This window comes from Schistocerca cancellata, chromosome 3 (genome assembly GCF_023864275.1).
Source record: "Schistocerca cancellata isolate TAMUIC-IGC-003103 chromosome 3, iqSchCanc2.1, whole genome shotgun sequence".
Lineage (NCBI taxonomy): Eukaryota > Metazoa > Arthropoda > Insecta > Orthoptera > Acrididae > Schistocerca > Schistocerca cancellata.
The window spans coordinates 482341520-482354186 of record NC_064628.1 but is presented as its reverse complement, the minus strand read 5'-3'; the positions used below and the strand labels follow the sequence as shown (position 1 = coordinate 482354186).

The 12667-nt window shown below is 46.2% G+C and overlaps 1 protein-coding gene across 1 annotated transcript in view; it reads right to left on the bottom strand.

The window, feature by feature from the left end:
• The window catches only part of LOC126175253 (juvenile hormone esterase-like), a 121860-nt gene that overhangs the window by 81248 nt on the left and 27945 nt on the right, over positions 1–12667 (bottom strand). The window contains exon 3 of the mRNA XM_049921895.1: positions 3031–3307. Within this exon, the coding sequence (XP_049777852.1) occupies positions 3031–3307 (277 nt within the window). The remainder of the gene's footprint in view (positions 1–3030; positions 3308–12667) is intronic.

Here is a 12667-nt window from a genome sequence, read left to right as displayed (position 1 = left end):
AGGCACTTCAGTCTGGAACCGCGCGACCGCTACGGTCGCAGGTTCGAATCATGCATCGGGCATGCATGTCTGTGATGTCCTTAGGTTAGTTAGGTTTAAGTAGTTCTAAGTTCTAGGGGACTGATGACCTCAGATGTTAAGTCCCATAGTGCTCAGAGCCATTTGAACCATTTTTTTGATCATCGAGGTTGGACCGCGGACCAGTAGAATCGTGTCGCCTGGTCGGATGATGCACGTTTATTGTTATACCAGTTCGATGGTCGTGTCTAGATGCGTCATCATCCAGACGAACGGCTGCTAGGAACATGCAGTGCGTCACGGACCCAGGCCGGTGGGAGCAGTATTATGTTATAGGGGACATTCGCCTGGGCTTCCATGGGACTTGCTGCAAAAATCGAAAGCACTATGATGGCTGTGGGGTACGTGAAAATTATTAGGGACCACCTGTAACCCCTTATGCTTGATGTCTTCCTCAACAGTGATGACATCTTCCATCAGGAGAACTGTCCACATCACAAGGCCACCGAGCGAGGTCGCGCAATGGTTAGACACTGGACTCTCATTAGGGAGGACGACGGTGCAATCCCGCGTCCGGCCATCCTGATTTAGGTTTTTCGTGATTTCCCTAAATCGCTCCAGGCAAATGTCGCGATGGTTCCTTTGAAAGGGCACGGCCGACTTCCTTCCCCATCCTTCCCCAATCCGATGAGACCGATGACCTCGCTGTCTGGTCTCCTTCCCAAAACAACCCCCCAACCCCAATACTATAAGTTGCATAAGTTTGACAAGGCCAGAGTCGTGCTGCAGTGGTTTGAGGCATTATAGTGAACTCACGTTTTGGTCTTGGCCGTCAAATTCGGCTTATCTGAAACGGATGAAACTCAACTGGGACGCTATCGGGTGCCAGCTGCGCGCTCACAAACCAAGTGCCCGTAAGTCACAGGAAGTGTGAGACCTATCAAATACTTGTCGAATCCATCACACGCGGAATCATTGCTGAATTGCGTTCCAGAAGTGGACCAACTCGCTTTTGAGTAATGGGTTATAATGTTTTGGTTCATCAGTGTAAATATTGTGCATCCATTGGTGATAAAACCAACGGGTAAATTAGGTATAGTCATTTGTTACAAATGAATGTATGCATTATAATAATTTTCATTGTCACAACTACCTTCATCATCAACCTCTCTACGTTAGACGGAGACAGCAAGACTAATAAGAATTAATATTTTTTTTTGAAATTTGGAATTTATGGGACCAAACTGCTGAGGTCATCGGTCCCTAAGCCTACACACTACTTAATCCAACTTAAACTAACTTACGCTGTGGACAACACACACACCCATGACCGAGGGACGACTCGAACCTCCTACGTGGGGAGCCGCACAGAACGCGCGGCTACCCCGCGCGGGAATTAATATTTTGTTTCTGGTAGGTGCACAACTGCTGCGCACCTAGGCACATGTCCCAACGCCACATTACTGCCGGATGGATGTTATGCGGTTAAGGAAGCTGCAAGCACTAAAACCATAAGACCGTAACACACTGTTTGTTATTAGCAAATGTGACAATTTCACATTATCACAAGGGTTTGCTCTTACATCTCTTTCTTAAGGGTTTTTTTTAATAGCTGTTGCCAAACGCAGAACATTCCTCTGTTAAATATGTTTCATGCTTTACTGAGAATTTTTTTTCAGAAATGGGTGGTCGGTCTATAGCATACTTTCATTATGCTACCATTTTCTGAAGTATTCATTTGTCTTGAACATGCAGGTTGTAATGGGTGCAAGTGCAGATATTTCTACTGGACTGAAGACGGTGTTCTGAACAAAATTACATCCGTATTTACTTCATTTGCGAATTAATAAGTATAATTATTAGGAGCAGTATGTTTTAAGATTGTTTAGTACCTTCAAGTGTATGTGGCAAGACAAAGTCATTAATTGTCATTTTTATCTGTTTTCCGTCTTTCCCATAGCTGCTCTAAATTCGTGGAGGTATGTACCGTCTATGCAACTAAACGAAGATAATATGTTTATTGCCATACGCGTTTCGCTTCTTTTATTTGGGAAGCATCATCAGTGGCCTGAAATACATGTTTCTATTTATACATGCAATAAACATATTATGTGATAGATAGCTGGAAACCGTAAGTAGCACCAAACGATACATTCACTATATGGGACTTGTGCTACAAAAGTTGCTTCTAACCTAAAAAAACAAGAAAAAAACGACAAAATATAATATGCAGCATATTATAGCTATCACATCAGGCCACTGATGATGCTTCCCAGATAAAAGAAGAGAAACGCGTATGGCAATAAACATACTGCCTTCATTTAGTTGCATAGACCGTATGTACCTCCACGAAAGTCATTAATGCTTATTTTCCCCTGGGCAGCAAGTCAAATACTGAAGGGTGGGCACATGGATGTAAACGGTTAGTTTACACTGACAGGCAGTGCAGTTGAAGCCATACAGAAAACATCAGGTAGTAAGGTTTGTGATATGTTTGAGGGGAGACTGTTTGATTTAGAGAAATTACAGCTAACACAATGGTACGTATACATATTAAAGCACTCAGTCTTCAGGCCACAAGTGGTCCATCAGGACCATCCGACCGCCGTGTCATCCTGAGCTAAGGATGCGGATAGGAGGGAAGTGTGGTCAGCACACCGCTCTCCCGGTCGTTACGATGGTTTTCTTTGACCGGAGTCGCTACTATTCGGTCGAGTAGCTTCTCAGTTGGCATCACGAGGCTGAGTTCACCCCGGAAAATGGCAACAGCGCATGGCGGTCCGGATGGTCACCCATCCAAGTGGCGGTCACGCCCGACAGCGCTTAACTTCGGTGATCAGCGGCAAGGCCGTTGCCATGTATACATATCAAGGTACCAAAAATATCTGTACTTATACCCCTTGCACCCTTTTTGACGTTTTGACTGAAAACAGTGACAGAACATTTTCAAATTGGTTCACTAGGCAATGCAGCAAAGGGGGTCGCAGGTAGCGTGTGGAGAGGCATACGTACCGAACTGAGCCAACCGGTAGTTGATGGTGACGAGGATGACGCCGTAGGAGATGAGGAAGTCGGGTCCGTGTTCCGTGTCGGAGCCGCTGTTGTAGTAGAAGCCCCCGCCGTGCACCCAGAAGAGCACGGGCAGGTTGGCGCCCTGCTCTGGTACGCCCGGCACGTACACGTTCAGGTAGAGGCAGTCCTCGGAGCCGCTGCCGTCGGGCTGTATGCAGTCGCTGCCGTACTCCGTGGCGTCGCGTACCCCTTCCCAGCCACCGGCTGGCTGGGGATCCTGCGAAGGCATCAGTGATTGCGTGATAAGAGACTTTCGCAGAACTCACCTTCTCCATTTTAAATTGAAATTTTTGACCAAGCCAGTTGCACGACAGGTAATTCGACTGGGAGATGACAACAGGGCACCACGAAATAGTTTTGTCCACAGCCTTCATCCACATCTATATCATTATTCCGTGAGTCGCTCAATGGTATGTGGTGAAGTGTACATACTAAACTAGGGTCATTTCCCCCTTCCCAGTCCTTTCACTAATGTTAAGTGGGTAGAAAGTTCGTCTCTCTGGGCCAATAAGTTTGAATTTATATAACTTTTTGCGTCTTAGGAATTACTTGAGGTGTATGTGGAGGAAAGCAGTAGGTTTCTTGATTAGATTTGGAGCTTAGACTCTCAGTATTTTGTGGATAAGGCCATCTGTAATGTAAATTGTTTTTAATGTTTCAAACCACATTTTTTGAGCATCTCTATGTCACTCCGACAATGACCGAATGTGTGTGTGACGGGTTGTGCTCAGAGCTGTCCCGAGGAGGTTCTGTACCCCCGGCCGAACTACCAATATTGAAGTCTCCCCTTCCTCCCCCCCCCCCCCCAATAAAATTAATGGATAGCAAACTTTTCTATACAGATTTAACAAATTTTGTGATTTTGTAAGCAGGTTTAATAAAAATGAAACATTACTGAAAAATATTACTTAAATGAACTAAATTTATGAAAAACATCAAACAAAACAAATTAAATATATCATTCTAATAAGTAAATTGAAAATTATGTAAACTTTCCAAAAATATTTAAACTACGGCAAAAACTTTATCTGATTTTTTTTGGAAGTATGATGTATAATAAAGGGCAAGTTTTATTTCCCCCTCATAAATTATACATTGTGCATAAATAATTAATTTGAAATAAAAGGTAAAGGTTATTAGAACGTAACTTAGCATATGCTTGCTATGAGTGATGCAAACTCGTTAATTACGTCATTGACGATGTTAAATTGCAGAGCATACGTTTATCTACACGAGCCTTCAGTTTAGAGAAAAGAACATAGCTCTGCACAGGCACAACGTTTAAAATATCCCGTAAGATCGGTTTTCAGCCACAGAAGGTCGCTCAATTGTTTTTACGTACACAGCAGATCGTACCATCCAGAACGTGGGAGGAGTAAAAATGGAGTGGAAAGCAAATTACATATTCCCTGCACAGAGGCTTTTGTGCTTAATATTTCGTAGTTAAATTTAGGTTCAGAACAACAGAATAACTAATAGTTCGCTCTTACATGAACACCGGCCGCGGTGGCCGAGCGATTCTAGGCGCTTCAGTCTGGAACTGCGCGACTGCTACGGTCGTAGGTTCGAATCCTGCCTCGGGCATGGATATGTGTGATATCCTTAGGTTAGTTAGGTTTAAGTAGTTCTACGTTCTAGGGGACTGATGACCTCAGAAGTTAAGTCCCACAGTGCTCAGAGCCATTTTTTTTAAAGTCGGAAACGTGATCGTACGCATTTCTCTTCTTTACACGAGGCATCACAACAACGTTTCACCAGGCAACGCCGGTCAACTGCGTTGAACCATTTTTTTTCCTTACATGAACAATATTTTGAGAGCTTTCATCGATTTCATGTGTAGAAATGACTAGTTCGATTGTACAAGGTAATGCATGAAAGGACTTTTCAGATTTGTATGCCGTCACAACAGAGTAACATATACACTACTGGCCATTAAAATTGCTACACCAAGAAAAAACGCAGATGATAAACTGGTATTCATTGGACAAGTATATTATACTAGAACTGACATGTGATTACATTTTCACACAATTTGGGTGCACAGATCCTGAGAAATCAGTACCCAGAACAACCACCTCTGGCCGTAATAACGGCCTTGATACGCCTGGGCATTGAGTCAAACAGAGCTTGGATGGCGTGTACAGGTACAGCTGCCCATGCAGCTTCAACACGATACCACAGTTCATCAAGAGTAGTGACAGGCGTATTTTGACGAGCCAGTTGCTCGGCCACCATTGACGAGACGTTTTCAATTGGTGAGAGATCTGGAGAATGTGCTGTACAGGGCAGCAGTCGAACATTTTCTGTATCCAGAAAGGCCCGTACAGGACCTGCAACATGCGGTCGTGCATTATCCTGCTGAAATGTAGGGTTCCGCAGGGATTGAATGAAGGGTAGAGCTACGGGTCGTAACACATCTGAAATGTAACGTCCACTGTTCAAAGTGCCGTCAATACGAACAAAAGGTGACCGAGATGTGTAACCAATGGCACCCCATACCATCACGCCGGGTGATACGCCAGTATGGCGATGATGAATACACGCTCCCAATGTGCGTTCACCGCAATGTCGCCAAACACGGATGCGACCATCATGGTGCTGTAAAAAGAACCTGGATTCATCGGAAAAAATGACGTTTTGCCATTTGTGCACCCAGGTTCGTCGTCAAGGGCAACCGCAGCCATGGTCTCAGAGCAGATAGTCCATGCTGCTGCAAACGTCGTCGAACCGTTCGTGCAGATGGTTGTTGTCTTGCAAACGCCCCGATATGTTGACTCACTGATCGAGACGTGGCTGCACGACCCGTTGCAGCCATGCGGATAAGATGCCTGTCATCTCGACGGCTAGTGATACGAGGCCGTTGGGATCCAACACGGCGTTCTGTATTACCCTCCTGAACCCACCGATTCCATATTCTGCTAACAGTCATTGGATCTCGACCAACACGAGCAGCAATGTCGCGATACGATAAACCACAATCGCGATAGGCGACCTTTATTAAAGTCGGAGCCGGCCCAAGTGGCCGAGCGGTTCTAGGCGCTACAGTCTTGAACCGCGCGACCGCTACGGTCGCAGATTGGAACCCTGCCTCGGGCATGGATGTGTGTGGTGTCCTTAGGTTAATTAGGTTTAAGTAGTTCTAAGTTCTAGGGGACTGATGACCTCAGAAGTTAAGTCCCATATTGCTCAGAGCCATTTTTTTAAAAGTCTGAAACGTGATGGTAGGCATTTCTTCTCTTTACACGAGGCATCACAACAACGTTTCACCAGGCAACGGCGGTCAACTGCTGTTTGTGTATGAGAAATGGGTTGGAAACTTTCCTCGTGTCAGCACGTTGTATGTGTCGCCACCGGCGCCAACCTTGTGTGAATGCCCTGAAAAACTAATCATTTGTATATCACAGCATCTTCTTCCTGTCGGTTAAATTTCGCGTCTGTAGCACGTCATCTTCGTGGTGTAGCAATGTTAATGTCCAGTAATGCATAATTTTCAGTTTCGAAAAATCATTTAGCCAACAAAAGCTGAAAGTTTAGGACGATAACTACAAAACAGTAGGCAGAAAACCGTTTGGAGTGATACAGTAATTTGCATCTGACTGTTTTAGTAAGATACGAAAGAGAACGAAGCAAAATGGCTCCTAATACCATTGTAGCAGGCGAGACATTACCAGTTGAATACAAGATGGATGCTAACAAACGGAGCAATGACGCCACATTTGCAGCTAGTGGTCATGTAGGGAAGGCGCAAGCTGTCTGTCGTATCCTTTGACTGGACCTACTCCGATCTGAGTCAGCAAACAACCAGAAGAAACTATGCTTCAAATTAAGCGTGAACAGAATGAAACAATGGACAACAGTCTACCGTTTCCTACGTTATGGACGTGTTAAAAAACATATTACTGATATGAATAATATGACTGCTATGTATACAAATCTCACCACTAAGATGGAGCAGAACCGTAGTAAGTTGAAAACTGAACATAACAAAATAGAAGTTACGATATTTCAATTTGGTGAAATCTTACAGAAAAGATGGAAGCGAATTTGGCTATTTTGAATAGTCGAAGGCAACGTGTTACAGATCTTAGCAGATCGATAGGTGCCGTAAGAAGTCATGTAAGCGAAGTTCAAACTCAGGTTAGCAATATTAAAGAGTCCGCCTTCGGTAGCTGAATGGTGTGCGCGACAAGATGTTAATCCCAAGGGCCTGCGTTCGATTCCCGGTAGGATCGGAGATCTTCTTCGCTCAGGGACTGAGTGTTACGTTGTCCTAATCATTATCATTCCATCCTCATCGACACGGAAGTCGCCGAAGTGGCGTCAAATCGAAAGACTTGCATCCGGCGAAAGGTCTACCCGACGGGAGGCCCTACTCACACGACATTTACATTTTAACATTAAAGAAACATTCAGTTCTGAAATTCAAAGAATGGAGGAAACTGTTGATCCGATGATTAACGGAAAGTTACAGGAAATGGTGCCTGTAACCTAAACAGAAGTCTCTGAAGAGACTTCTGCAGCAGTCGCCGGATTGCGTACCTCTCTTTCGAGGGTGCATAGCAGAATGGTTCTTGCGTGAAGCAAGAAACATGGGAGATAGAAACTACGACAGCAAAGATTCGCAAGGAAGCAGAATCATTACGATGATAATTACAGAATCAGGGTAGGACTAACTGTAAACCGTTGGTAGTACAGAAGTCAGAAGTACTGAGCAAGAAGAAACGAGGAGTTTGGGGATTGGTCGACTTCATTAAGAACATTCGGCACGTGTGATACCCGTAGAGATGAGTGACAGAGAAAGGATTAACCTGTTGATTGACTCCTTAGTAGGCAACGCAAAGCGTTGGCAGCTGAATTTAGACATCACGAACTTTTTGACAGTTCAAATAAAAGTTTCTTGGAGAAGTCTGGTTCATCCAGAACTACGATAATTTGTGACGAGAATTTGTTGTCACAAAAATTCCAGAACGTGGACGAGGGTCCATCAACGATTATTGTAAGACGTGTTTCAGGTGACTTGAATGTCTCAAGGATTGGAGGACTGAATCAGAAATAGTATTGCTGTTGTGAAAGGAATTACCCGACGATCCCAAGCAATACGTCGGCAACCACAAGATCTTCGACGAGTTATTAGAAAAAATTGAGATCGAGAATCGGTGGAGTAAAACACGCGACCTGTCGAGCTGCAGAAACCAAAACATACCTGAAGGAGGTGGACAAAATGGACATCAAATGAACATGGTGAGAGGGCGCGGTAGAGGAAACTATTCTCACGGTGGAAGAGGTATCTTTTAACAATAGTAGGGTGCAGGAAGATGCGGAAAACAAGTTTCGTTTCCATGCATATCCAGGGCCTCACTGGTACAGAAGGAAGTAAATGATCCAATAACAGGCAGAAGTACTAGAAGGAAGAAGACAGGGGCAAGAATATGAGGCATTGTCATGTTGAAGGTACGTTTTGCACCCGAAACCATGACAAGATTAACATTGGCACACAGACATCAAGACCAGTGGTAAAATTGCTCGCGCTTGAAGAAATTCAGTTTAAGGATAATCAAGTGGAATAAAAAGCTGAAAGTAGGGAAGATGTGGAGATTCGCCGAGATCAGCAGGGAGAATTAATGGTGGAAGTGCTCATAGAGGGGCATGTTGTTACAGATAGTGACAATAGTTGTGAACAAGGGAAGAAGTCAAGCGATGTGGCGTTGATGAAAGAATTCCGTGAAGTATATGATGAATTGAGAAAGTGGGAAATCAAGAAGAGTATATACTACTGTGACTGCGAAGCGGCCCTACACGAAATCACGACGGGGGAGGAGGGAAGAGGGCACCGCACACTAATGCATGCAAATATAGACGAGATTATCCCATGCGGAGAATAAGAACTGCAACTCAAAGCTTATACTGCAACTAAGCAGGTAATTGTAAAGGAAGTAACTGAATCTGATCCGAGGATCACATTTATAGAGAGCCATGATAGATATGTAGTAGACGCTGAAGTATATGACCGGGGCAGCAATTCGACACACAGCGACGTGGAAGATGTATCCGATGCAGTGAGACAGTATAGGCAAGACAGTACTTCTGCTGAAGTCTTGAACGACGTAGCGCATCCGAGGTCAATGCAGGAAGAGGAAACATATGTTTGACGGTCCAGATGTTGTCAAAGACATTTACTGGTTTACAGAGGGAGCTCAACGTCGACGGCAGCGGGCACGGACGGCCGTCCAGCAGGGCACTACCACGAAGTCCCATGAAGAAGTTGGTGCTGGCGGCAGGTGCAGCCTGCTCACCAACCCAGGGCTGCTGCTGGCGGCCAGTCAAATCGATGTCTGTCATACCCCTGGTGTCATAGTTGTGCTGCTGGTTTCCACTGACGAGAAGTGAACCCCTAAATCGAAATTTACACTCGTTTATATGCTTCTGACGTCCATTTGTTTCAACTAAAACCAGGCACCTAATCAAGTCGCCCATAAAAGGAGGCTTTCCCTTGCTTGGTGACATCGCCCGGCTGGCTACACAGTTACTACTATGTGGTACCGTTTACTGCTGTGCTTGGATATCCTGGCTTCGCAGTCCCATTGCGCATCTGCAGTGGCTGTTAACGTAATGCTCCGTGGTAGCTTCTGCACTACATCTCATTACTTTTGCTGAAGAACTATAATTTCTGCTCAAAGACTGGGTAGCGCACTACACTGCCCCACTCCGACCCTGTTCTCCACTATGATTACGTTTACCCTTAATCTGTAAAGCAACTACATAGTACCATACCGTCTACCTCTCAACTACTACACTGCTGTATTAATCTATGACTCCATAAACTTATTTTTCGTTTCTTGCACATATTGCTTAATCTCACATCACTCAAGGGTCCCAAGCAATGCAAATTAACTATTAACTAAAATATTATCAGACTTTTTCACTACTAGACATGTTGACATGCTTGTGAAAAACAAACTTTCCATTCCACACCTACAAACTAAAGTGACCCTTTTTTTCTCAATAAATTACACCTAACACATGTAATGCAATAAAACGTGATCTCGTTTCATTAAACACTTACGTTTGGCACCTCCTTTGTTTACCTGGTGGTTTCTTAACACTTTGCTTTGGAACAACTGTGCAACTTTATCCTTGTGACAACAGTTCTCCTTAAGATTCCCAAGACATCATACTATGAAAACTATCCTTACAAGAAAACCACATACAGCAGTACCATTCACAGCACTGTGACAGGAAGTCCAAATTCTTCCTAGCACTGTAGCTCCCCTTAAAGACTGAATTCTCCTCGAGTGCTTGGCTGAAATGGCTCTAAGCATTATGGGATTTAACATCTGAGGTCATGAGTCCCCTAGACTTAGAACTACTTAAACCTAGTTAACCTAAGGACATGACACACATCCATGCCCGAGGCAGGATTCGAACCTGCAACCGTAGGGCGGTTCCAGACTGAAGCGCCTAGAACCGCTCTGCCACAGCGGCCGGTGAACTGCTTGGTTTTCCGGCACTTTTGCTCATCCAAAACAACTTTCTGGGGCATGGTGGCACTGTATAATGCGAGTTACCCCTTAATGTATTTGCACATAGTTTCAGTGGTTTGCCTGATATAATAAAAGCATCCCATGACAGTTCCTCACTGGCAACAGTTTTCTGTCACTGAAGGTTAACTTTGGCATGATGTTCACTCAGAACGTCTACTTTCGACTCGCGTTGCACCCTTCACCCATTTCATTTTTTTCATGTACAACAGACCGTGGGGTCTGCCGTAAACACTCGCTGCTCATGTCAGATGCTTGCTCTGTAAGGCTGTGACACACTACTTAAGCTCGCGCCACATTGAATCTCTGGCGTACACTTGTCAACAGTTTCAGCTCTATCGATTTGATCATCCACTCTACGAACTCGCCTTCTTTTTCTTTTCCTCTGTTCATCTTGCTTCTCGGGAAATACAGGTGCCCGTACCGTCACTACCTCAACATCTCCAACAACTTCTTGTGCATTCCCTGTAGTATCCACAACAGCAAAATCGTCTGCAGTTCCACTCTGCAGGACGAAAATATCGCTGGCACATCCACTTCCCTGTGCACTACTTTCTTCAGCGCCATGGAGATCACATGGGCCTGCACTATGCTTGTGTCATTGCAGCAGTACGCGATGACAGCTGTGCATGGGGGTACGACTCGCCACCCTCTGACAGGTGTAATAGTGCCAAGTTCCACCAGGAACTCAGCGTCGGTGGCAGTAGGCATAGACGGCTTGTTGGTGGGGCTGTGACTCCAAGATCTGTTAAGGACTTAGTGCTGGCGTCAGCACCACCCCATCTCAAATACGCTCCTGGAAATGGAAAAAAGAACACATTGACACCGGTGTGTCAGACCCACCATACTTGCTCCGGACACTGCGAGAGGGCTGTACAAGCAATGATCACACGCACGGCACAGCGGACACACCAGGAACCGCGGTGTTGGCCGTCGAATGGCGCTAGCTGCGCAGCATTTGTGCACCGCCGCCGTCAGTGTCAGCCAGTTTGCCGTGGCATACGAAGCTCCATCGCAGTCTTTGGTAGCATGCCGCGACAGCGTGGACGTGAACCGTATGTGCAGTTGACGGACTTTGAGCGAGGGCGTATAGTGGGCATGCGGGAGGCCGGGTGGACGTACCGCCGAATTGCTCAACACGTGGGGCGTGAGGTCTCCACAGTACATCGATGTTGTCGCCAGTGGTCGGCGGAAGGTGCACGTGCCCGTCGACCTGGGACCGGACCGCAGCGACGCACGGATGCACGCCAAGACCGTAGGATCCTACGCAGTGCCGTAGGGAACCGCACCGCCACTTCCCAGCAAATTAGGGACACTGTTGCTCCTGGGGTATCGGCGAGGACCATTCGCAATCGTCTCCATGAAGCTGGGCTACGGTCCCGCACACCGTTAGGCCGTCTTCCGCTCACGCCCCAACATCGTGCAGCCCGCCTCCAGTGGTGTCGCGACAGGCGTGAATGGAGGGACGAATGGAGACGTGTCGTCTTCAGCGATGAGAGTCGCTTCTGCCTTGGTGCCAATGATGGTCGTATGCGTGTTTTGCGCCGTGCAGGTGAGCGCCACAATCAGGACTGCATACGACCGAGGCACACAGGGCCAACACCCGGCATCATGGTGTGGGGAGTGATCTCCTACACTGGCCGTACACCACTGGTGATCGTCGAGGGGACACTGAATAGTGCACGGTACATCCAAACCGTCATCGAACCCATCGTTCTACCATTCCTAGACCGGCAAGGGAACTTGCTGTTCCAACAGGACAATGCACGTCCGCATGTATCCCGTGCCACCCAACGTGCTCTAGAAGGTGTAAGTCAACTACCCTGGCCAGCAAGATCTCCGGATCTGTCCCCCATTGAGCATGTTTGGAACTGGATGAAGCGTCGTCTCACGCGGTCTGCACGTCCAGCACGAACGCTGGTCCAACTGAGGCGCCAGGTGGAAATGGCATGGCAAGCCGTTCCACAGGACTACATCCAGCATCTCTACGATCGTCTCCATGGGAGAATAGCAGCCTGCATTGCTGCGAAAGGTGGATA